This window comes from Barbatula barbatula (assembly GCF_947034865.1).
Source record: "Barbatula barbatula genome assembly, chromosome: 5".
In the NCBI taxonomy this organism is placed as follows: domain Eukaryota; kingdom Metazoa; phylum Chordata; class Actinopteri; order Cypriniformes; family Nemacheilidae; genus Barbatula; species Barbatula barbatula.
In genome coordinates this window covers 17,177,268-17,203,706 of record NC_136769.1, presented here as the reverse complement: position 1 = coordinate 17,203,706, position 26,439 = coordinate 17,177,268, and the positions used below count along the sequence as shown (strand labels likewise).

Genomic DNA, 26,439 nt, shown 5'->3' with positions numbered 1-26,439 from the left:
TTATTCCATTTTTATTTACAATAAACACACCACTAAAACATGACATGATGCTTATGTATCTGTTTCTGATCATTTTCCTGCTAATTTTATTATAGATGTTTTTATTATTATTTGAACCTCCTCAGTAGCAAGTTCAATCCTGAGTTTAAAATAATGGAGCAACAGAATTAAAGTTAATATAGGTTTACTGTAAAATGTAAACTCGGATCAAATGATAGCTTAAATATAAACCTAATTATTTTTAATCAAGGTTTACAATTTGGTTAATTCTTAAAAGTTATTAAATAAACCTTAATTTAATCTAGATTTAAAACTAATCCTTGTTGGTGCAACCCACCCTTAATGTTTTTCAAGATACTTTTTAATTCCAAGAAGAACGAGTATTTTCTAAAATTAGAATTTAGGTTGTAACAGTTAAATGCATTTGACATGTTCCATTTCGAAATTCAAGAGAATTTTGATGTTGTACATTTAATACATTTAGGCTCATGAATCATGAAAGAGACTCGTTCGCCATAATAAATTTGGAAAGAAAAACTGTAAAGCATAATATCTTCGGAATGCAGACAGAACTTCATCATTCCAAAGTGGTTAATGTCAAGCCTTGATGAAGTCTATCTTAAATTGACCGTTGATTTCATCCTGAAATGATAGTTTTTAACCCAAATACACAGCATTTTAAAATATATTGTGTATATTTTAATCTAGTGTATGCGTGGTGGGAAATGATCACGTCGTGATGCTGTCACTTACCTCTCGTTACGTAGAGTGCGAACCCTCAAGTGCTTTTAATTTACAATTAGAACTACATGAACCAGAAATAGCGCGCAAACAAAGCAAATATGACAAATGATACGTATATAATGTACATAAACAGATAACTGCCATTTTCACTACTCCTATAGTGTGCACTGTAGTGCTTTATTATATGTACATATTTTTTATACATGTATATAACACTCCATATTCTTACAACATTATCCATTTGCACAAGTGTAAACACAATCTGTTAATATGTATATTATTATATATTATAGGCTGTACAATGTCTCTAACCCCCATTTTATGTACAGTGATCTTTTATTTTATAAATGCATATTTCAGAATCTTTTAGACTCTAAATCTTATTATATTTGTATTGTCATTTTGTTGAATGTCTGTGCTAGAAGCTTCCAACACCCAAAAAATTATTTGTGTGTGCAAGCACACTTGGCAATAAAGTATTCAAATTATTATTATTAAAGGTTCAAATTAAGTGCTGTCCCGCAGCGAAATTCGAGCCCTGTTTGACCTGTCCAACACAAAATCGCAAAACCAAAGTATATACATTTAAATGCACAGAACAAGATGAATGCACGTGTGTCGCCTGATCCACAAATGCACAACTTGTCCTTGGTGTGCCCAAAATGATTAACGCAAAATAAAACATTTGTATTCAAAAATCCGTCTCAATTTGTACAAATCGTCTCATGTTTATAAATATCAAGATTCAAATCATAAGGCATTGTTTGTGAATAGTAAAATACATGGGTAACATGTATTGCGTTTATGGATGACTGCGCATGCATTTGTTAATAGTTTAGAGATGAAATTCATCCCATATACAAGAGGGTCAACAAAATATTAATAACAGATAAAATTGTACTCAATGTTTGCCAACAATATAGACATCTTTATGAGGACCTATTTAAATATCATGGGGGTTAACTGCTAAAGCTCTCAGTTTGGTCAGACAAGTCTTGTGCCAACACTTCTGTACTCTCCTGTAGCAGTTGTAACCTTGAAGATTGATACAACCAAGCAGTGAAAGTGGAAAATGTATTTGCAGCCTCAAAAATGATATGTGGCCATTCAAGTCATTGTCTTGACCTTTTTTTAAAGTCCGTTCATTAAATGTTCCTGTTTTATAATGTCCAACAGCCTTCGATTTTCCTTCCTGAGGTCTATGCACTCCTTTTGTAGTCTTGCGATCTTTTCCTTGCACGTTTTGCTGTTACACTTTTGGTCATACTTAGTATGTGACGCTGATGACAGTTTTAGAAGGACATCCACTGCAGCCTGCTCCTTTATCTCCTCTTCACTCTTGCTCTGTTCAGACCTATCCACGTCTTTCTTCCTCTTCCTCTTCTTGGTGACTGGTGACTGCGAGAAGACTGATGGTACCCAGTCAGGGGACGAGGGGTCATCAGATTTGGCACCTATAATACACGTGGGTTCACATCCAACATGTGTTAAAGGGACAGTTAACCCAAAAATAAAAATGATGCCATCATTTACTAACCCTCAGAATGTTCCAAACCTGTATAAATGTCTTTGTTCTGCTAAACACAAATGAAGATATTTAGAAGAATGTGAGTAACCAAACAGATCTCATCCCCCATTGACTCAAATAGTATTTATTTTCCCTACTATGGCAGTGAATGGGGGTTAGATATTCTGTATCCCTTTAACTCTACAGAATGACACAGGTATTTTCTTAAATGAACACATCTTTTATAAACAATGTAACCTTATAGTCATGCTTATCGTCCTGAGAGTTACGGGCCTTAACTCATCAAGGCCATTTCAATTGGTTGCGTCTCTGCACGAAAACGAAGCATGTCTGAGCGGTTATCTAAAGATAAAATGACTACTTATATAACAGCTCGTATACTTGATGTTTAAACAAGCTTACCTTTGATGAAATGTTCGCTGCAAAGTCGTGTGTACTTTGACGGTTGCCATTCTTTGCCCTCTTCCGGGACGAAGGCGCGTCTGATTGAACAAATCCACAATCTCCTCCTCTCCGGGTTCTCTCTCTCCGACGGAATTCTGTAGAAGCACAACCCGGGTTTGTCTCCTCGTCTGTTAGTACATCCGACTGAACAACAACTGTCCGGCATTTTGGTTAAATGAAAAACGTGTTTAAAAGAACTGGCGGGCAGCGAAACAAAGGCTTGTTGCCCTTCAGGGGGTGGTCCTAAAAGGCAGTTGCGTCAATGCAAAAACCCGTAGGCGCCCTTGACTTGAAGCCGCGCTGCGCAGAACGATCAATGCATGACGTCACGTGTCGTGAAGTACCGCGAGATTTGTAACTTTAATTTTAACAGTTTTGTAACCAGGCATTTTCATTGTATAAAAGTAACAAACACCAGACTGGATGCATAATTGCATTTATTGTCATCATCACAGAAGTGCAGTTAGCAGGTCATTTCTTTTCCAACATCCCTTTTGTGGTTAAAACGCTTCTTAACATAAACCTTCCTTTATTAATACACACAGATGGTATCATTTCTCTAATACAATTAGCCTTTCAGAAACAACAGATGAGAAAATAAAAACTGTATTGTGCTTACGTCAGTCCGAGAATACCAACAAACAAACAACATACTGTTTTAAAGAACAGAGATACAGGGCCAAATAGAAAATAGAAATGAACAAACAAGCGGAGACCGAGTTTCTGTGTTGTAAACGTTCCATGGGAATCTCAGGAGTTTCTCAACATGCCTCTTAATACACCTCTTGTCATAGATACCGCTTGAGGTCTCGATAACAAAATCCGAATTCCAGTACCTGAAAGGTGATCCGCAGTGTGCTAGTTAAGATCAGAAACATAAAAAAAGCGATGGTGCATTGATTGTAACCGGTGATAAAAGCAACAAAGCCGTGATTTCTCAGAACACAAGGCCAGCTCTGTGCTTTCACGAAAACCTAGGAGCATCATCATCTCCTCCACCACGGAGAGCTACACCATGCTCGCCCGATTCAATACTGAACCCAAGACATTTTAGTTCCAGAACACCTTGCGTTAACTGTCAAATCTATTAAAACATTACATAATATCTTTAAGCAGAAAACTATATTTGCCAAAGTCATCATCATTCGGTGCTATTAGGTGATCTTTACGGGCTTTGGCAAGTTTCATCAAAAGAAATTCCCTTCTGTCCCTCCATTCCTTCAACTCCTCCTCTCCATGTGCCAGCTTACAGAGTTCCCCCTCCATGCAGGTGCCCTTAAGGAACCTAAGAAGATCAAAACCCATCCGTTAGAAATGACACCACCTCATCCTGTCTCAAACGTTTCCCACTGACGTTTCCACTCACCGCTCGCAGACTTTAAAAGTGCCAGTGGGGAAGCGATACTGCCAGCAGCTCTGATCATCTTCAGAGTTGAACACTCGCTCTTTATGCTTCTCGGAGGTGATGTGCTGTTGCCACTGCTTGTCGCTGTTGCAGTTTTTCCCACACAACCAACAATGGTTTCCAGCCTGATAAAACAACATTTCGGATCTGAAGATTCTGGTTTGGAAGCAACTTGTGGTGTGAGGATGGGAAATTATGGAATTCAAGGGACAGTTTATGCAAAAAAAGTTGTTCCCAACCTGTATACATAATTTTTTCTGATGAACAAAAATATATTAGGAAGAACGTTAGCAACTGACAGGTCTGGGACATCATTGACGAATATGGTAGACAATTTAAATGTAAGTCAAAGGTGCCCCTGAAAGCTTTTGCTTTTCTAAATTCTTCAAAATATATTTTGTGTTCAACAGAACAAAAAAAAATGGTGCCCCAGAAATCTAAAAAAAATTATACAGATTTGGAACAATTTGAGGGTGATTAAATCTTGACAGAACTTTAATTTTTGGGTGGCGTGTAATTTTTAGAAGGAATTATCACAAATCAAATAATTTAAAATTAAAATGTTCAATATAAATTAAAGAAAAAACAACAAAACTTGTTTTCATACCACTTCCTCTGCATAATCTGTGGGCATGTGTATCTGTTTGCCATTCTCCCTCACAGAACTGTTGAGAGTCTCCTCACTCCAGCCTGGCCTCTGAGACTGTAGCCACATCTCATACAGTTGTTCCATGTCTGAAACTACAAACACAAATTATCATTAACCATCCAAACATCCTTTACACTGTTTGATGTTCTAAAGAAAATTACAAGCTTAAACATTGCCCATAATTTTTTAGTTTTAGTTTTTGGCCATAGCACAAAAATTATGGTACTACATAAATAGAGACAAAAAGAAAGCAGTAAATTATATATTTTGCAGTGAATTCCTATGATAAATGTTCCTGTATGTAAATGATGTTCAATTAACCTGAAGGGTTTGTTAATCCAAAGCATAAATTTACCATTGTTCTCCTTCATGAAGGTCCATAAATCTCTCTCCTCTGTGCTGTGCGCAAATGTGCAGTTACCAATGTACTGACATTTTTTACCAGCTGCCACATGCATGCAAATCTAAATAAGCATAAAAATGATTATTTAAGAGACAAGAGACAGTTAGACAAAGTCTATTTTTGTGTAATTTATTGATTTCTACTTAAAATCATCTGACATAATATAAAGAACATTCTGTAGAAAATAACCTTTGTATTTCTATTAACTAAGGCCACGTTAAAGATTGAAATCATAATGAAATCAAACTTAGATCCTTGCTTAGTCAACATAAGATTTTTAACCTTTTTAAAGTCACACAAATCCTTAAACATCTCAAACAAAACATTACACTTACTTCAAACTGCAGAGGAACAGGCTTTTTTGTTGGGAGAGGCCGAACTGTGGTCCACTTCTTCCGTTCAACAGAGCTAACCAGCACCACCCGTCTCTCTTTAGACCAACTGGTCATCAGGAAGCAACAAAGAAGGAAATACTATCAGACATTTGCACAAGATTAAACTTATAACAGCCACTCAAGTTAACATACAAAAGGGACTCACGGATGCCTCGCCTTGGCACTACAATACTTCTTGTTTTTGTCTGGCTCGATGACTTGGCCGTTTCTCCAACACTGACCGCATACAAACTGCATCTTTAGGTTGGGCGGGCCAAATCTATGCAGGGCTGCTGGGAGCTCCTGTGTTTGCCACAAAAAATGATTTCCAAACGATCATTCATAGAAACATGACTACATGTCTGTGGGTCATCATATATATATATATTCTACCTGAGGAGCAGCGTTCATATTCCAATATTTCTGGGACTCCAGAACAATATTTTCATGCGAGATTCCTGAAAACAAATCCACAAGGTTTAAGTGTTTCTGCCAGCCCTGATGTCTTTTAACTCATGAGATGTGAGAATGTCACCTTGTTCACACTGCATCATCCACACTTTAAGCTCGATGAGGCTGTGGGCGTAAAAGCAGCCATCCTCACGCTGGCAGCCGTAACGTACCTCGTGCCTACACAAATCCATTTGGACTGCAGGGTGGTAGGGACGAATTTTGGAGTACTTAACAGTTTTATCCTTCAAAATATGTACAAGGCACCTGAGAAATACAGCAATGACAGAGATCAGTTGTTAACGGGATCTGACATGGCACTAGGCTAAACAACCAAGACACCCAAAGCAGACGCTTTTGACCGATCCCAGGAATACACTACTGTATTAGTTTTTTACCAATGAAACACAATAGCACTGAGGTTTGAGTTAAAAGCTCTCTCATGTTAGTCGCTTATGATAGAAGGCTCTGCTATATAAAAAAACAAATGTAGTGTTCTAAAAACGGATACAGTTTGCAGACTCCATCATGTATGCACATGCATAACGTGAGTATATCAATGAAAAACTAATCGGAATTCAAATGAATTTTTAGTATTATTGTCTTTGTCAACTCTACCTTTGTGTATATAGTTTGCCAAGTAAACCATACATGTGTCCTACGGTGGGAATAGCTCAAATTAACAAAAAAACTATATATTTTATATTATTAATATTTATAGCTATAAAATAGCAGATGAGAGATTTAGCTAGTTATTTTTGCTGTCACACCATAGGACACATTTTGTCAACTACCCATATATAATCGAACATTTTAATTTTTCTTTAGAGAATAAAACTTTATATCTTAGGTAATTTTGTTTCTCAAGTACATGCGATTTGAATTAATATTTTGTACATATTGGTACTAGAAAGCAGCACAAAAATACCAAGAAAATTATTTCTTTGCAGTGTAGTGATTTATTCAGTCACTCCATTCACTGTTAAGGACGTCCACAAAAGAGATGCTTACTTCTTTTCCTCAAATGCATGCTTTGTCACAGGGTGCGAACATAGACTGGGGTTGTCCTTATTGGTTTTGCTGATTATTCTGGGTTTGTGATCAAAACAAACCTACAGAGCAAGTCACATGTTAGATGTGTTTCCTTGAGAAACTGGAATTTCATTAGAAAACCGGTCTTTCCAGTTTAGTGATGCAATTAGGTGTTTTAGAAGTCCGTTTAACTCCACAGAAAAAAAACATTTCTCTAATTCATAAAATGAAAATGTCCCTTAAATTGATGAGTTAATGTTTAGGTGTTAGTTATTCATTCCATCTGTTCCGAGCAAACAATTTGAAAGAAAAAAAGTGTGGTTTACCTCACAGAGGAACATAAATATCCCATGGTGCTCCTGTAGGATTTTTGGAATAGTCAAATTGATCTTAGGTCTAGGTCCAAACGGATCGCACAGATTGTCTCTGCAAATGAAGCCTTTGCGTTCCAGCGTCCAAACATCAATTTCCTCTTGGCAGTAAGCAAAGGTACAGTGTCCAAGATATCTGCATTCTTCCCCAATTGCTACATCTATAAAACAACAGTTTACAAAAAGTTTAGGTGCATTCAGTTATAATTCACCCAAAAAATAAACTTCTGTTCTTGTCATTTCAAACATTCATGACTTACCTTCTTCCAAAGAACAAAAAAGGAGATATTTGAAGAATGTTGTTAATTGGCCCATTCACTTGTATTAGATTTGTGTCAATACAATAGAAGTGAATGCGTGCCAGTGCTTTTCGGTTATCAACATTCTTCAAAATATCTTCTTTTGTGTTCTGCAGAAGAAGTCCTACATGTTTGAAATGACAAGAGGTTGAGTAAACGATTAAAACCAGAATTTTAATTGTTGGGTGAACTAACACCGATAATTAGAGCATTTTACAAACAGCACAGAGGTCAAGGGTTTGGTTTCCAGGGAATACGAATACTGATAAAAAGTGTATACCTAAAATGCAAGTCTCTTCAGATTTAAGCGGAATGCATAGGTGTAAATGCCACAAAAGCAGAAAAGCCACAAACAATTACCTTTGCAAATATAAAAGGGACCCATGTACTGGTTTTTGGGTCTCGGGCGAATAAGCTTCCACGTTGGGAGCTCAACATGCTTGCGTCTCCCCAACAGCAAATCTTTTTTGCATTTGTGGTCATCTGGATGGTAGGTGTAATCCAGTACTCCAGGTCCTGTGGACACCGGGTGATTAATAACACTGAACACGCAAAACCTGTGGCATCAAAAAGGCGGCGTTCGCAGTCGCTGCCTAGCAACGCTCATGCATGATTGATTAACGCTTACCAGTTTTAATGTAGCATGAAGAACAGGCTTGTTTGAAATCGTGGCTATCAGCAAGTGGGTTCTTGGCAAGATCTAGCTGAGGGGGATAATGCTGCATGTATGACCCGTCGGATGTGCTGAAACCCATCCCGATGGGTGGAATGCTTGGCACGGACATGTCACTGTTGGTCATCTGAAAGAGCAAAAAGCCGACTTTAAAAGAAAAGACAGGCTGAATTTTTATGAAAACATTACCCACGAGGGAAAATAAACTCTTACCGACATGAAATGATGCTGGCTAAAACCTTTATCTGGTCCTTATTTGAGATTTAAAAAGATAAAAAGGGAAATCAGAATTTATAAGCAATAAGACCCAATGGAAATTTCTTTATTAACACGAAGCATAAATTAGGGGCTCATAAATTAGTCAGTAACTTTATAAGGATTTTTTTTAAACTGATGTGATGTAAATATGAGGTCAAAAGAGGGCACAAATGATTCACAAAAAAACACACCTTTAAATCATAACTCATACGATTTTCTCAATTCGCCCCTCATTTTGCAGGTGCGGCATAACATTAAACTCTTGAGTCAACATACCTGTTTGAGACTCTGAAATCGACAAATTATCCAACGAATCCAATGGTGAGGAAAATGTGTCCAGACCAAAAGAATAAGATGAAATTTGCTTGTGGTAGGGGGCGGGCAAATTTACAGTGCACTGCGGGACCACATTCATAAACGGGTGACTCAGATGGGAGGGCATGAGGAGAGGATTTTGCAGCGAACTACTGACAGCAATACTGGTGGGTAAAGGAATGGGTCCCTCTACTGTGGGAATATCCTTGTTGAGATAAGATAAGAAACAAAAGTATTACAACAAAATCTTACTTTAGCTGATTATTTGTACACAAATCTGCATCAAACCTTTGGGCTTGTGAACAAAAATGTGGTTCTGGAGCTTACCAAAGAAGACTCGGGAGGACTTGCTATGTCCAACAGCTCATCCAGATCATCCCCAATAAAATCAGTATCATAGTCCAACTGGGTCTCTGTTGTGTAGGAGTCAGTGTGTCTGCTTCCATTAACCAGGGGCATGTGAATGGGCAATGGAACAGGCTCTGGGTTTTGGGATTCAACTGGAATGATCTGTGGTGAGATTACGCCGACCATAGACTGAGACTCTACCTCAACCTTCTCATTTACAGTAGAACACACCGGCATGCTGACTGAGCCTCCCAAACCCTGTACAGACGGGCCCAGTTCTATGCAACGAAACATAAATTAGATTACTGCAAATAATACATTGTGAAAAACTACTCTATGTGAAAAACACTGACGTACCCATTTCGATATATTCCACAGAGGCAGAGTTTTGAGAATGCTATTAGGAAACAAAGCAACTTTGTGAGGAGACTGACATTTCTACTTTTTAAGACACCGTGTGCATGACCTTGATAAGTTTTACCTTATCATTACCAGCTCCTGATATACTTGTGCCAGGCAAAACATTCAAGGAAGGCTGTGTGAAAAAAACAAATAAGGGGAAAACCTGATTATCTAGTTACAATTCTATATAGTGCAAACTTGTGGGAGGACTATTAAAAATCAAAATGTTCTTGAAGTCGTCGTCTTATACTTCACGTTTATAGGGCACATCTATTTTGTAGGTCTTAAAACACAAATTCACTCTTAAAGGTATCATGAATTAAGAAATCAATTTTAACCCAAGCTTTTGTTATATAAAAGCTCATCGTATTCAAACAAACATTCTTTAAGTGTCAGAACGTAAGACGTCCTTGTTACTGAAATTACAACTTTTATTGACACCAGGCCCAGCGAACGCCAGGCCCTGGAAAGAACCTTAATCAAGATGTCATTGATAGATTGAACACCACCTCTACAGAAGAATACCAACACCTACTTCTCTAGCCCCGCCCATTGGTTCGCAAATAACTTTAGCCATGTACACAAAGTACACACTCCCACATTTGGGATGATTGACAAACTGGTAACCATAGCGACATATTTTTTGCCTAAGATTTATTTTGTCCGTCAGTTTAAACTAAACTACCGCTGATAGATGCGCTGTGTTGTGTTTATGCTCGGAAGGCTGCAGTCCACACCGCTTATTTGCAGTGTTGTCATGTTTGTTATTAATAAGCGCTTTTATGCTTCTTGTTTGGTCTTAGATCAAAAAGCCTCGGCGCTTGGGTATTAATAAATGATCAGTTGCAGATTTTGAGATTGTTTGGTCTTATAAAATATATATTTTTTAAAGGTTTTATTTTTGTCTCGCCTTTATTTGCTTATTTTTTCTGTGAAGATCTGGCAACACTGTCACTTTGGCGAAGGGCTAGCCTCCGTGTCATATGTGCAAAAGTGAGGACTTTTTTCACTGTTATTCTTAATTAGAGCGACCAAGCAACAAACATGCAACATATTGTGCAGCTCCTGGCTGTTCAAAAAGTCGCTTCCTACGGATTCTGATATTAGCAATGTGTGGTTGAAGTTTATTTTTAAAGACGTTCCAGTTCCCGTGGGTGAGACATTGAACGTTTGTTCACTTAATTTCACCGTGGATTCCTTTGTAAACAAGGCACATATGTCGATACTGGATTTGAGAGACGGAGATGAAAAAGCAATGCTGTGCCGTCAACATTGAATCCGACTGGAATGGTGCAGTAATCTTATGCGAGTAAAAATATCTGTACCATGTGTCACTATTGCTTCATTAGATAACACTTTATATGTCCTGATCACGTGTAACCTACATGTCTAACAAGCTTTACAGAAGGCAATAAATATAAATGTAGCTTTCAAAATGACACAAATGTACAACAGAGGGCACACTGCTGTCTTTTGGAACTGTTACCCTAACATAGAAGTGGCCGTTTACTTCCATGTCTTCAATGCGGCCCGCCCATAAAAAACGAGTGTTTCTTGAGCCGGCCTCAAATCCAGGGAAAAATAGCCTATTACTTATTGATTTTAATGTCAAACCATGCGAACGTCATAAGTAGACCTTTTATAAACAGTATAAAATAATAGGAGAAAAAAAGGCCCGATCACGACACCTTTAGTGTGTACATGTGCTTTTTGTTATGAAAAACATGAATTTTACCTTGCTTCTCACATAAGGCTTACGAATTTTCAGGCCCAACATTTTGGCAAGCTCCTGTGTCATTTCAATCACGTAAGCATCCTGCAACAAAAATTTAATGTGAAGAACTAATCTATACATAAACTCTTTCAGTAAATCTCCAAAGTAAAGTGCACTGACCTGAGGCACTGCCATCGAGCATTTAGCCACAGCGTCATACGCCGCCTGATGTTTTCCCATCTCTTTCAGACACCGAGCTTTCCGGTAAAGTGCCCTGTAGTTGCCTTCGTTCAGCTGAAGAGCTTTTTCACAGTCTTCCAGGGCTTGATCATGGAGCCCCTGCACCATTTACCACAAATAAACGCATTACAGTGCATTAACATACCAGCCGGGACAATAATTCACTTTTTTTTACCCTGGCCTGTTTCAATACTCGATTATGATGGGCTGGAAAAGGTGCACATTAAAACCACTTAATGCGCAAGTCAGTTTAATCAACATTTGAATTTAACTGACGAAAATAAGTTTACACCCGTCTGATCAAAAATGACACCGTAAACATCAATAAAAGCTATAACTTGTCACCTCTGACCATGGTATAAGCGGGATAATCCATGGCTAGCTGAGCATTAAAGGGTTTTAATGCACAGCAAGCCGTGGATTATGCCTTATATATGGAAAACAAAGAAACGTATAATCTTACAATGTTTAAGTAGGATGCCGCACGGTTAGCGTGAAGCTTCTCCTTTATCTCTTGGGAGATGCCGATATCCTCCGATTCTGCATATTCCGCGATGTTTAAGGCCTCTGTGTGTAATTCAACAGATTTCGCCCATTCGCCTTCAAGGAACACGTCATTTCCCTCAGCAAACAGATTTCTCACCAGAGCCTGAATGAATTGCTGGAGGAACGAATGGATAAATATGTATTCAAGAACTTCGACGACTGCATTATTTGTTGTGAACGCGAGCAACAAACCTCGTACTGCTCCTGCGTGCCATGAAAAGGCAAAGTGGACCTAACAAAGAACAAGTGGAAGTGACTTAGAAAATATAAAACTATAACTACCAAAAAAACTCAAATTTGTAAAAAAAAGCAAGAAGAAATTGCTCTAGCTAGATATAAAGTGGTTCCTTGATTGAAGTGCAATTATATTTTGTTCATATTACAAAATAAAGCCAACGTTAAATGACATCAAGCTCCAACTATTAGCGCCATTCCCCCTCCTTTTAACATCTACAACCCAACGTGAACCACTTGACAGTCTCTTCTTTATCAAAGTAATTTCTGTGCATATGAAGACGTTTAAAAGCCGAACACCTACTGAATAAACTTAAGTCCCTCTTCGATGTCCTGCCACCGGCTTCTTCGGTCCTGTGATGCGGCTGACATCTTCCCATGTGAGACTCACCTACGAAGATTTCGATAGAAAGACGGTCACACTACAACAGAATGATTTAAAAGAGCATCCGGTTATTATGAGCGACCCGTGGCGGATGAGAATCATTTTAAGGAAAACCTCCCGGTTCAGCTCCGTTTAACAAGCGCGTCTACAAACGACTCGTTTTCCGGCAGATTCGTCACACCGGGTTGGCGATATTAACCACAATCTACATGTCGCGATACAAAACACGACAACGTAGTCAAACAACACACTTCCGACGTTCTAGATATTCTTCAACCACCACATCCCGAAGTATTGCGCGGCGGCGTCTGATGGTGACTTGTGGAAACTTCTGACACAGACTATTAGGAAAATCTTTATTATAACGGCAAAGAATCACTCGACGTGCGTTTAAAACGACCTAGACGTAACGTCGTCGTTTAAACAATACCCAAATATAATATAAACCCACATTCGATGCCTCAATAAACTCTTTAGATAAGTAACATTAGCTCACCGATGTCTGAGACACGTCGATCGATTGACTAGCCGCCAACACCTTTCCAAGTTAAATAATGTAAACGGGTTTTTATCTTTAACTTGTTCTAAAATGGCAACGAGTGTAAGGGCCTGTTTCTCGGTGAAATCAGAACTGACGTATTCATGTTATTGTGCTTTAGTTTAATGGATGGCCGTGCAAACTATTGTGTTACATGGACAGTCGCTAGGTAGACTAGCGCGGTAGCATTTTGCCGCGCAGCTGTGGCAACACGACCAGTCAAAATAGCCTTCAGCCGAGCGTATGTACACGAACATGTATGTTGTAGTCTGTAAAAACTCACCGTAAAGATAATAGTAATCAGTAGAGATCCGAGGTGTCCATACAAACTCTGATGTTTTCATGTGTGTGTCAATCCAGTCTCATCTATGGGCAATGTGATCCACACATGACGTCTTGTTCACTTTTTTGGTGAATAGTTGAAGATGGTCAGAGCGCCCCCTGTTGAGCGCGCTCCACATGCAAACCGCGCAGTCAAATCCTGTTGTGACTTCATGTTTTTGATCCTTTCACTAGAGAAATGTGGGTGAATACGGATGAAAACGGGCCACAAAATAAGTGTAAACGAGGACCGAGGCGGTCAATCGCGTATATATGTTCCACCGAGGACAAAACGTGGTGTGGATATTGGACACGTTTGTCAAAATAAGTTCTTCACAAAGCCAATTTGTATTCTGTGACAGATCATTTACATATGATGTTTTTTCTTCACGTTGTTTACATTTTGGGACTTTTTTGAAAGGTCTGCTCAGAATGCTGAACTTTATCATTTCAAGGCGTTGTTAGCTATCTGTAGCCTAGAATTGTGACAGCGATTCACAAAAGCAAGGTTTATACTACATTAGTAAGTATAATTGCTGCATAAATAAGATGACAAAAAAAGATTATACGAATAGTTCATACTTTCAGATCAAACGTAAATATAAGCCTTATCAACAGCTGGTATTTTAGAAAAAAGTTGTTATCTTAATTGTAAAACTATATCATGATTCACGAATACAGATGACGTAGGGCGGACGTCAACGTATCTTAATTATGCCCAGTAGCCTTCAGGAGAGAGAGAGAGAGAGAGAGAGATAGAGAGAGGGAGAGAGGGAGAGAGGGAGGACGCTGGAAGGAGTGTGTTACTGTGTTTCCCTGAGATTACTCATTGAGTTAAAGTAACGCCTAAAATAAGCTGAGCACTGAAGGCAGTCTGTTTATCCCACAGTAAACAGACACACGGCTGTTACCTGACAGTAATGCCTGCGCTTTACCGGACCTTTCTGCTCTTTGCAGGTGAGTCAGTATGTAGGCTACACAATGTCTTCTTTTGCGCTTATTCATTTGACATTTTAAATCATTAAGATTTGCTTGTCAATGGACACGTGTAGAAACTGTTTAGAGAATGGTTCGATTTTATTGAAAAGGGGTTAACTGCACTTCAAGATAAGTGCAATATAATTATATTTCTGTAGCTTTTAGAATATTAACATGTTTAATAATGAACTTTTAAGGACAGTCATACCTGCGCAGGTAAAAAAACACTTAGGCTACAAAGTTTTGTTAACCAGTATTTATGATGACAACAACCGGGTTAAAACAATAAATTATTGTAAATTATACCATCAACCTCTTTACACATATAGCTATTAATGACTCTTAACTCTTAGTTTATACCCATTCCATGACACATTCAGGACTCCAACACTTCACTTCAGTGGAATCTAACACGCCATTGATAAAAAAATCACAATATCCTTTGCATAAAAGGGGTAGGACGTTGAATCGTGTTTTAAAACAATGCAACTTACATTATATCATCGCCTTGGAATCATGCGGTTCCCATCTGACATTTTTGTCTACATTGAGCTGTTCATATAAACTTATTCTGTGACATTTTATGTACATGGTGTTTTTCTTTGCGTTGTGTACATTTGGGGAGTTTCTATTAACAAATTCAAATGGAATACAAAACTTTCAAGCTTGCTATCTCAAACCTGCTCAGGATGCAGAAAGATCCACAGCGACGATATGTTAATATGGCTGTGCCCTTCCAAATTACTCTGGATAAATGTTGCTTTTAAAGTGTTGTGGAATGTGCAGTTGTAGGATTTTCAGTGTTTCTCAATTTTAGTGTTTTACTCTTTTCAGTCAGCATGGCTTCCATGCAGCCACAGAGGTCTTCACGGACCAGAAGAGGTCTCGTGGAACTGGCCGGGGTTATCGGGTGCAGCACAGGAAGATCGGCGCTAGCTTATACGATGTATGGATGTTACTGTGGCCTTGGAGGTCAAGGGTGGCCCAGGGATGACACAGATTGGTAAAAATAACATTGTTTGCACTTTTCTTTTTGCAGTGATTAGACTTGCCCATACTATTAACCCAATCTTAATCTTAGCATTCCCTCAAATATCTGGAAATGACATACACTTAGCAAACCCACTTTGTATTTGCATTGACAGCCATTTCCCTAATGGCAGGTTTTCCTAAATGGAACGCTGCCTAACAACGCCTTTTGCCCCTGCAGCCCTTTCAGTAATTGCACACAGCATTCCGATTAAACATAAACCAGCAAAACCAGTCTGACCAGAACTTAAATAAAACCTCAAAACTTCATGTAACAAAGATAAATAAACAAACAACAAAACGAAACAAACTTATAATGCCGGCAACTCTCTCACGGTCAACTGCCGTCTACACAAACATAATAAAACACAACATAAACTCCAGGCCTGGTCCTCTCTCGCAGTTCCCTGTTGTTGCTCATCTATTATTCTCCCGGAGTTACTCCGTGAGAGATGCAAGACCGGCGCATGCGCAGCTGACGCTTCTTATCACTCACGTCACCGGCCTCGCGCCTTTCCCTCACGGCTCTCGTACCACCCTGCCCGCCGCACTTCACTTCAGGGCTGGGTTCCTTCATATCCTTCAAATCGCTACGTCGCTACCACTCTTAAGGTATAACTAAAGAATGACGTAGCGTTAGTAAGGTTTTGGGAAACCCAGTGCATTTAGACACCAGCCAAGGGAGACCCTAGAGCAACCAACACAAGGGCACTAAACAGGGCAGAAAACAAGACATTATTACAAAATAAGGTGAGGAGCATAAAGCAGTAATGAGATCAATTATTCAGGTAACAAGGGGAGGGGTCACAAGACAGGACAGCACATGACACACATACACAAACCATGGCCGTGTATTTCCAAACACAAAAATACAGGATTTACAGGATTTATTTAGGATGCAGATCCGTCTTATTACAGACAGCGACATCATGGCATGATTTGAAAATGAATAAACAAACCTGCAGTCGCTTTCATTCTGATCTAACACAGTCAGCAGTTCATCTTTCTGTCATTGTTGTAACATTCCCTCACATATGAGATCAAATTGCGCTTTGACAACGTCTATTCTTATAAAATATTTTTTAAAATTGTAAATTATAAAATTAGGCTTTAACCCGGGTATATTGTCATCTATTCTGTTTGTCTTTGATCCAGGTGTTGTCACAAGCACGACTGCTGTTATGCAGACGCAGAGTTTGCAGGCTGTCAAACTAAGATGGAAAGTTATCAGTGGAAGTGTGACGATGAGGAGGTTGACTGTGGTATGTTATTTATATTAAACGTGTTTATATGTGTTATTTATATTAAATCGGCTTCATAGACTATATTAGATTTTTACATGATTACACTGACTTCATTTTAACATCCTGGTCAATGAAACTCTGGAGGTGGAACTGAAATACTACAAATGTTTAGTTTGGGTTTCCCTTCAACTTCAGGAAGTAGTGCAAATACAGGGTGTGTATTATAGCAGATTGAAGAGTTCAGGCTAAAAGAGGTTGTTTTCTTCACCAAACCACAATATATTTTAGGTTCCCGCAGTAAACACCAGGCAGCACTCATGAGTTTTACAGCGTGTTGTTATAGTTATGATATATTTAATACCCACAATATGGCTGGAATATTTTTCAATCATTTACATTTCTCTGATGCTTCTTCAACACAGACTCGCTTAATGACAGATGTGCGAAAATCCTGTGCCGATGTGACAGAGAGGCAGCCAGATGTCTGGGAAAAGCACCATTCAACAAAATATACATGATGTGGCCTGACTTTCTCTGTGGTGATGATCATCCAACCTGCAACATTTACTAATTTAACTGAATACGTTTATTAAACAAGTACTTGGGAACATTGCATTGTTTGTATTTGAAATATGTTACTCTGCCAGGTTAAAGAGTTTGAGCATCAAAGTAGTCACAGCCATAAAAATGACAAGAATAGGTATGTGTTTATGATACTAAACCGAATATTTTGAAGTACCGAAGTTAATGTTTTTACAGACAGTATACAATATTATTATGGGAAAATACTGGACATGGACACTTTGACATGGTATTATTCAGTCAATATATCAAGGTTATGTTTTAACTGAATATTCTTTACATTATGTAGGATGATTTTATGTTAAAAATAGTAAATCACAAAAGCTCTGTTTTCACAGGCAGGGTTGTTTAACAGGAAAATTCATTAAAATGAACAAATTAATTACAATTTCATTAGCTTTTTATATATTTTTTTAGAGTATGATGCCAATAGTCAAACATAAGCTCCAAAGTGTGTTTTCTGGGGAGAGACCTGAGCCATGTTATCATTACATTATGTTATGTTAGTGAATCAGTTTGTTTTATTTATGTATTGGTACAACCATAAAACTGTACAACAGAAGATTTCCACCCTTATAAAGAAAAAGGTTGGTACAAACTAGTTACAGTATTGAACACTAAAGGGGCTTAGTTGTTACAAGAGGAACTTGCCATGTATTGACATGGAAAAATATTGATATAAAGATTTAAACACTATATAAACTAAGAAAAAGAAGCTAAAATCCAATAAAATATGACACATAAAAAACAGCAATAATGAAAAATGAAATGAAAATGATCAATCTATTGGTCTGGCAAACAGAAATTGAATTAAAACATATAAATCACACACACAAAGCACCTATCCAGACATGGTATTTATGAAAAACACACTCGTACTACAATTGGAATTAAATCTGTTGCTCATTATTCTTCATTATAGAGTCGACACTTGCCCTAATGTGTGTCTGTGTGTGTATTGTTTTAATTTGTTTACTGAAAGAATTGTTTGACTTGTTTACTGTTACAAAATATGATCCTCAATAATATAAATATAAATAAATAAATAATGTAATAATGTTACATCGCTAATAAATAAAAATAAAACATGCAATTGGATCCATGTGATAACCACTGCAGTTTTCTTTAACCTACATAGTATGTTGAAGAGAGAAAGAAAATGCTACAATAATGGAATAACAATGCCTGTAAATTCCCTGATTGTTTGATCAAATCATGGAAAATTTGACCTTAAAACTAACAGTGAACATATCATTATATCTTGTGGTCATTTGTTCTGTAAACATTCCATATCACACTTAAAATAGTGTTTCACCCGCCAAAGTCTATTAAAAATCCAATAGAACATTTCCTGAACACACTGTGATGAAACTTTAAGGACGACTACAACACATAGTTACAGTACACACACACACACCACTGAGCAGATCTGACAGAAAATGAATGGATCATACTGAAGCTTTGAATATTATAGCTGGTTTGGTGTGCAACTTCCCTTACCTCAAACAAATGTGTTAATAATATCTAGGGAATGATGGGAATCCTGAGCTTGGCAAAGCTGTGATGTCTTTTCTAGGCCAAAGAGGAAATCCAGCTCCCCGTGTCTTTAAAAGTCTTTTCATATATATCCACGACTAACGCTTATCCTTTCTATCATTCCCAGTATTACGAAGAAGTGACATCAGGTTCATATAAATGGCCTGTTGTTCTTTATAAGCTGTTTGATCTGAATGAACAAGAACCCTGGAGAGAGATGAAGGCCTGAGTGATAAACCAGTGTGACGCTTTGTCGAGACCTACCAGTAGGTGGCAGCATTCCTTCAGTTTTCATCTAAACATCACGCGTAGACAACAAAAGAATTCTGGTCGCTACTCACTTTAGCTTTATTGTTCGACTGAAATGTCATTATTAAATATACATTATTGATGTCACTTCATATATTGAATTCCTAAAACAAATACAAAACATACATAATAAAATGTTTATTTCATTTCCTGTTTTGTTGCTGTGTTGCTTTGCATGCATGACCTTTTGTCACATATGGATGCACATGAATTATAAGATCTTCATGGGAAATCGTCACATTTAAACATTCATGACCCAAAATTCACATTGCATTATTAGAACACAACTATTGTCTACACAAAGCCATCAAAGTGACTTAATTGATACTAAAGTGTAAATGAGGTCATTTAATAACACAGGCATGGTAAATACTCTTCCGTGTGACACTTGTTAAGGGATACTGGATTTTAATGGACAGAACTGGTCTTCACATTCCACGGTACACATGTGAAGTTCCTCGCGGTCTGTTGTCAGGAAGGGTGAAGCTGTGTGAAATAGGAGAAGATCTGCCCAACGGCTGGACCTGAATATCTGGGGCAAGTTCCACAAACACTCACTCAATTGTGTCCTTCCATCAGTGGTTAATAAGCGATGAAGTTATGGAAGTCATATGCTTCTGGAGTCACATGGAAGTGGGGAATAAGGGGGGTCTTAATTTCACGTCTGCGTGTTTTCTTGTTTACTTGAGACAATCTTGAAATTCTGGACAATGCCCTTACTTGTTTAAATGCTTTTACTCAATGCATACGGTTTCTTCTTTATCTATAGCCATGTCCATCTGGTTCCTGAAACCTGAAAAACATCTCAACAGTAAATGACATCCTTCTGTGTTGTGAAATTATGCACAGGTCAAATATATGAACAATACAAACGTTGGACTGAATCATTGTTAAAATCTTTGTGGAATGTTTAAAAAAGGTGGAGTTATTTAAACTTTTTTTATTAACTCAAGTTAAGCAGTTTCAACTTATGTTTAAAAGTCACAATTGGCATCATTTACAATAGTTGAAATGACTTGTAAGTCCAAGTTAATATTACTTCAAATGTAAGACAGAATTTTTTTTCTACAGTGATGGCATGAACATTTTCTTAATATGTTAATTCACAGAAATGACAGAAACGTGACTTTCCCACTTTTGTCATCAATCCAAACACTTTTAGATTGAATTCAAGACAGACAATTAAACAGCATTTACAGGTCTTGTTTCTAATACAGTGGCACCAAAAATAATTTGTACACTCACATCACGCTGGTGTCAAAAACATCAAACAATCTGAAAACAAATACCGCTTGACTCAAAAATGAAAATTCTGTTATGATTTACCCACCAAAGTTGTTCCAAATCTGTATAAATTAATTTGTTCGGATGAACACACAGAAAAATTTGTGGACGAATGTTAGCAACTGACATTTCTTGGGCATCATTGACTACCAAAGTAAAAAAAAAACATTAAATGGTCATCAATGGTACCCCAAAACAGTCTGCTTCCCTAAATTCCTCAAAATCTCTTCTTTTGTGTTCAACAAAAACAATTACACGACGCAATTCCTACGATGGCACTGAATGGTGCCCCAGAACCCGCCAGTTGCTAACATTCTTCCAAATATATTTCTGTGTGTTCAACCAAACAGCAATTTGGTCACTCTATAGGAGGCAATTCTTGCTATTAACAACCCTTTAACTATGACTTTTTCCGCATTATATCTTTATTTGTTGCTAATTAATAGTTAGTAAAGAAGTCAATAGGTTTAGGTAATGGGTTTGATTAGGGATTCATAGTATAATCATGCAGATTATGTGCTTATAAGTACTAATAAACAGCCAAAAATAGGCATGCTAATAACAACTAGTTAATAGTGAGAATCGCCCCCTATACTGAAGTGTTAGGTTCATTGTTGGGTGAACTCTCCCTTTAAATAAATACTTGATTTTATAATTGTTATGCAATGCAGTTATTTACAAAATAATGTCCAAATACCTTTATATGTTCCTATTTACATCGCAAGAAAGTGACAACATGTCAACATGATGATGAATTCATGAGTATACAGTGCAATTCACTCCAAAACACCAGGAGCTTTGACAGGTAAATATAGTTATACCATTTATTTCAAATCTGTCAAGAAAAGGGAACAGACTGGTCTCCAGGGCAGATTTATGTCTGTGATAATCTCTTTGAACACATAACAAGAGAAAAAAGACAACATTGTGAAGTATACATTCTGTATAGCATACAGTACATGAGTGCTGACCAAATTACTAGCTATTATAAAGAAAGAACAGTTCATAAAATTTTGTAACATTACTACAATTTACAAGTGGTGGGGATAGGGGGTGTAATTGCTTCTCTTCAGTAAGCACTATATAATTTTGTTCTCATGTGTAATCCCGCCTCGATGATCACCTTCATAATAGCAAGCCATATAATTACTCTCAAGGTTTAATGATCTGCACCCGGAAAACTCTACAAGTTCAAGTAGTGCTGAAGGTAAATGCATCAGTGAGCTTGCCTAGAGATTGGCTTTACCTATAAAAAGGACTATTTAAAACTCCCCTTTGAGTCATTGAAGAACAATATGATCATCCGGTGAGGCTGACCGTGGTCTAATTGTTTCTGTGGCTTTTACACCATGAGAGATGAATGTAATGAAGTCTCCAGAGGACACAGCAAGCATATGGAGCTCCCCTGACTGTTTCCTACCTGGCAAATGGGAGAGAATCTCTGGTGTCGACTTAAAGAGATAGCTCAACCAAAAATAAAATTCTTCCTCATCCTTCAAAATCGTACAAAAAGTGTGGTTACCAATGTTTGTAAAAATGTTGTGGTCTGCAGTAGAAAGAAAGTCAGGTTAGACATGAGGGGTGAGTAAATGACGACAGCATTTCTATTTTGGGGGCACTGTCCCTTTAAGAAAAACGCTGCCTGTTGGGTAGAGGATGTTGCATCTCATGATCTGTGGTCTTGACATTTGTTCACACTCTGAAATCAACCGTTTTAAATTTTGTGGTAATTTTAAATTTTCCTATGCATATTTGCAACCCTCATAAAAGGATTAAGAACATTCTCTGCTGTATGTTCTCATGGGTTTCTATTCATCTTATTCAAACAAGGCTGTTCAGGTTTGGATGAATGAACTTTGGTTTGATGCACAGTTAATCCAACATGCTAATAATACCGTTGCCAGTTCAAAGAGGCCACGTCGCTTACTAAACGTTTCTTTATTGAATGCGCCTCTTTGGCACAGATGATTTAGCCGCTGCTTTTGTAAACAAGCCATTCCAAACTGCTCTTTGATATCACTGTCGTTGAAACGAAAATACTGTATGTGTCACAACAGGATTGGGGAATCATTGTTTTGTTTTACCCATGGGAGTTTTTATTTTTTTAATCCACAAATGCATATTATTTTCCTGTGACTTTCAAGTTTCAATCTCCTATAATTATACATAAGTCACCCATTTTTACAGGCAAGACAAAGGTGAGCCCCAAGGAATCACAGCTCCACCCCTGCCTGTGTGACATGAAAAAATAATAAAGACATAATAATAAAGACATTTATAACAGTGAAAATAAGCTCCACCCTTGCCTGTTTTACAGAGTAAAAAGAAGAATAAATTGTTATTAAGCCTTTTATAATGAAATTGTTTATTTTTTCTTATTTTTTTGCGAACAGTCAACATCAATATAGGAAGGTAGGTAGGAGGAAGATAGATAGATAGATAGATAGATAGATAGATAGATAGATAGATAGATAGATAGATAGATAGATAGATAGATAGATAGATAGATTGAGATTTGTGATTGATCCATCATTTTATTTCAGGGATCAGAGTAATGTCTGGACTTGCAGCATACAGTGAATCTTTTCTGAAGCAACTGGATGTTTCTCTTGGAGCAGTGACTCAAGTCTTAACCTGTCTCATCTGTTTCAGTCTCAAAAGTAGGTGAAACTCAAGTCTTCCTGCCCTTGTCACATTAACAAGCAAACGTTAGATTTGCGAATTTTACGACTGATCTTTAGCTACCCGTCTTTACAGATGTCGCACACGCTGTTGTATCATTCCCGCACATCTTGTCCTTCACTTTGAACCTATAAATCCATTTGCTGGGCTGAGACACTGTATCTGACTCAGAAATAAAAGCCATGTGCATTGGCTTCTTTTCTAATTTCCCTTTGACAAAGGCCCAAGAAACAGCAGTCTCAAAAGCACACGGGAAGTAAATCTTCAAGAACTATCACCCGGGAAGCATCGCTGCGAGATTCCCCTTAAAACACGAAGGCTTCCAACAGATTCTGTAGAAGAGAAATGGAAGCGATGAAACGAACACGCTAGCAAATTAATATCACATGACTGCAAGGCACCTTAGATGCGTGGAGCTGGGCTCAGCTTTTATTCAAAATAGTCATTCATTCATTTGGTTTGGCTGTGAGATGGCGGCATGTGGTTTCAGTTAAGAGCTTTACTGACGCATATGCTCGCTACAGTCTAATGTGTATGTGTCCGTATCCCTGACCTCATGACTCATGACAGCATGGCTACACTCCTCTCCCAAACAACAGGAACATTACAGATACAAAGAATGCAGACTAATGGTTTGCCACGCGGTAATACCCCCCCTGAAAAGGATACATGGATCATAAAATGAAAGTTCTTTGTCAATGGAGTCAATTCGGCTTTTATATCTGTATATCTCATCTTAACTTTGAAATCGTTGATAATTTAGTAAGCAATTTACTAGTATGCAAAATCGTCTATTTAGTCAACTTACGGTAGTTGACTTTTACCTCTTTAGATAATAGTGGGAGTCCAGGAGCACATAACGATAATTGGTTTAATGTCGACACAATGTTCAGAATAATCAAATTAACATTGATTCAATATTAAATCAGTCATCTTTGCTGGGTCTGTTTGCTGTTGTTGCTGCTAGAATTTACCAGACCACTTCAAAATATTTTTACATTTATCCAAATTTACTATTAATAGGTTATGTGTTTAATTCTGTGAACTACTGCAAACATGTCTGCCACATCCCAATTAATAATAATGTTTTAATTTGCAGAATATTGAAAGGGGACAAACTAGTTTAAAAAGATACGTTTTCTGGTTTTTAAAAATGAAAAAACAAGTTCCTATTCATGTTTAAACAACTATATACGTTGTGTTTATTTGTCTTTTAGAACCAGTTCATTATTGACTTCATGACGCTGCTGTAAATAAATCTAGTTCAGAATCTGCATTAAATTTGTAAGTTAAATCAAATTAACTTTTAAAGTTACTTGAACTGGATTTTTAAATACGAAATTCTACTTATTCATAATATAAATTTTGTCCAAATTAGTTAACTTTTAAATAATGTAATGCAGCTTTTGAACTAAAGTTTTTAAGTTGAGAGTTAAGATTTTTTTACAGTCAGTGTGAGGTTTATTTCCAGAATGAACACAATACATGTAGAAATGCTTGTTAAAATCTAAACTCCATGACTGTACCTCCACATATATTATATGATTCATGTTCGAAAAAACACCTCCTGACATTAATTTGAGGTAAATAACAAGTTGGCTGGAGTGTACAAAGGCCAATCTGCTGTATCACAGGAGCATGTGTGTGTGATGGACTCGTGATAACCACAAAGACACTGTGGCCAGCCAAAAAGCATGATCCATTACAGCATGCTAGATCATACTGAGCCCACCGGCAAATCAAAACAACAAAACCAGTATTGTCAGGTCTATAATTTCTTTCAAATGTGCAACAGACGGCAAGGCAACTTTAATAGCGAGTTTGGTGAAAGATCATTCTTCTGTAAACACCCATCTTTAATACATCTTACCATTCACAGTTATCTGTTGTGGTGACAAATGATCTGTTTTTCGGCCTGGCATCGATTTTGACAATGTTTGATCGTGAGAGAACAATAGTAACCAACAAACAAATAACGAACGAAAAGAAAACCAGAGATGAATCCCAAATGGTAAAGCATGCCACTAGCGATGCCAAAGTCATGTGTTCGATTCCCAGACATCAAAGGCACTGCTTTGGATAAAAGCATGGGCCAAATGCAAATACAATTTAGATGTAATAACCGTTATCTGCCAAACAATATAAACATTACTATTGCAGATTTCATGCCACTTTATATTCTCATATACGCATATTTTTTTGCGTGCATTATGAAATCCATCATTTCTCAGCTCTCGTTTGATTGGAGCAATTACTTCGAGGTCTACATATGGGAGCAGGCTGGTGTTCACTTTGGACCTGTTGAACCTCTCACCATCACTTTTGAGAATAATCTTATGTGCCGGGTCATTTCACATAATCTTGGAAAGGTGAAATCAAGGTAGCAGCTTAATTGAGGCCAAACCTTCTTGACACATTACAAATTGTAAAGTAAAAATTTGGACCTTTTAAAATTACAGTTCATGTTAAGGCACATTCAGCCACTTTTACACATAAAAGTATTACCAATCAGAAATAATTTAACCTTCTTATTCAAATCATGAACGCTGACAAGATGAAGACTCACCAGGAACCTAATGAAAGCTGTTTTATTCTAGATGGAGTGGGTCGGCACATGGACACCGATATGTTGAGATCATAAGACCCAAGCTGGTCTCTCGGTAACCCCCTGTTATAGGACACTGTCGCTCATGGAATAAATTAATCACTGCATGATGGTGTCTGTGTGTGTGTATCATATATATAATAAAAAATTAGGCAAAGACCCAATGTTTAAGGGGTAACACTAAAAAAAGGGTTGATTATTTTCAGCCCAGCATTGGGTCAAATATAAAAATTTTCTGGGTTTATTTAACCCAATGGTTGGGTTTGTCACCTTTTGGCCCAACACGGTTTTAGAGTGTCATATTAATTGTGTAGGCATAAAACCCTAAGTTATCTTTTGTTTAAAACATTTTTGGAACAGAATTTGGTGAAATGTACGAGACAAATCTCCCATCTAGAAGGAGCATCTGTAACCTTAACAGGCCAACTTTGTTTTTTATGAGCAATTATAAAAAGAGTGAAATGGAGGTTCCCAAATGGAAGATGCTCTTATATACGAATGGTACCTCAGTCCACTG

General features: G+C 37.5%; 3 protein-coding genes across 6 annotated transcripts; 1 reads left to right on the top strand and 2 right to left on the bottom strand.

Annotated features, from left to right (window-relative positions):
- Positions 1-883: 883 nt before the first annotated feature.
- On the bottom strand, positions 884-2,971 carry LOC306894652 (THAP domain-containing protein 11-like). The gene is made up of 2 exons (XM_079457365.1): positions 2,675-2,971; positions 884-2,198 (listed from the first exon to the last, which is right to left on the bottom strand). The coding sequence occupies exons 1-2, from the start codon at positions 2,880-2,882 to the stop codon at positions 1,876-1,878; spliced, it is 531 nt and encodes a 176-aa protein (XP_079313491.1). The 5' UTR covers positions 2,883-2,971; the 3' UTR covers positions 884-1,875.
- Positions 2,972-3,034: 63 nt separating this feature from the next.
- Positions 3,035-13,804, bottom strand: zc3h7a (zinc finger CCCH-type containing 7A). Of its 4 annotated transcripts, none has more exons than XM_079457356.1 (23): positions 13,636-13,804; positions 12,734-12,820; positions 12,388-12,427; positions 12,113-12,310; positions 11,590-11,748; positions 11,431-11,511; positions 9,775-9,828; positions 9,651-9,690; positions 9,273-9,571; positions 8,907-9,150; positions 8,586-8,623; positions 8,328-8,499; positions 8,060-8,215; positions 7,356-7,561; positions 7,009-7,109; positions 6,083-6,264; positions 5,941-6,005; positions 5,714-5,850; positions 5,509-5,614; positions 5,126-5,234; positions 4,729-4,862; positions 4,083-4,246; positions 3,035-4,001 (listed from the first exon to the last, which is right to left on the bottom strand). In XM_079457356.1, exons 2-23 carry the CDS (start codon positions 12,799-12,801, stop codon positions 3,812-3,814), a joined length of 2,943 nt encoding a protein of 980 aa, XP_079313482.1. In that variant the 5' UTR covers positions 12,802-12,820; positions 13,636-13,804; the 3' UTR covers positions 3,035-3,811. The 4 variants fall into 4 exon arrangements, with proteins under 4 accessions (XP_079313482.1, XP_079313483.1, XP_079313484.1 ...); XM_079457357.1 differs by having other exon boundaries at positions 12,734-12,851; positions 13,636-13,742; XM_079457358.1 differs by lacking the exon at positions 13,636-13,804 and adding an exon at positions 13,311-13,533 and having other exon boundaries at positions 12,734-12,851.
- Positions 13,805-14,362: 558 nt separating this feature from the next.
- Positions 14,363-18,610, top strand: pla2g10 (phospholipase A2 group X). The gene is made up of 4 exons (XM_079457355.1): positions 14,363-14,630; positions 15,486-15,654; positions 16,836-16,942; positions 17,347-18,610. The coding sequence occupies exons 1-4, from the start codon at positions 14,594-14,596 to the stop codon at positions 17,493-17,495; spliced, it is 462 nt and encodes a 153-aa protein (XP_079313481.1). The 5' UTR covers positions 14,363-14,593; the 3' UTR covers positions 17,496-18,610.
- Positions 18,611-26,439: the final 7,829 nt, after the last annotated feature.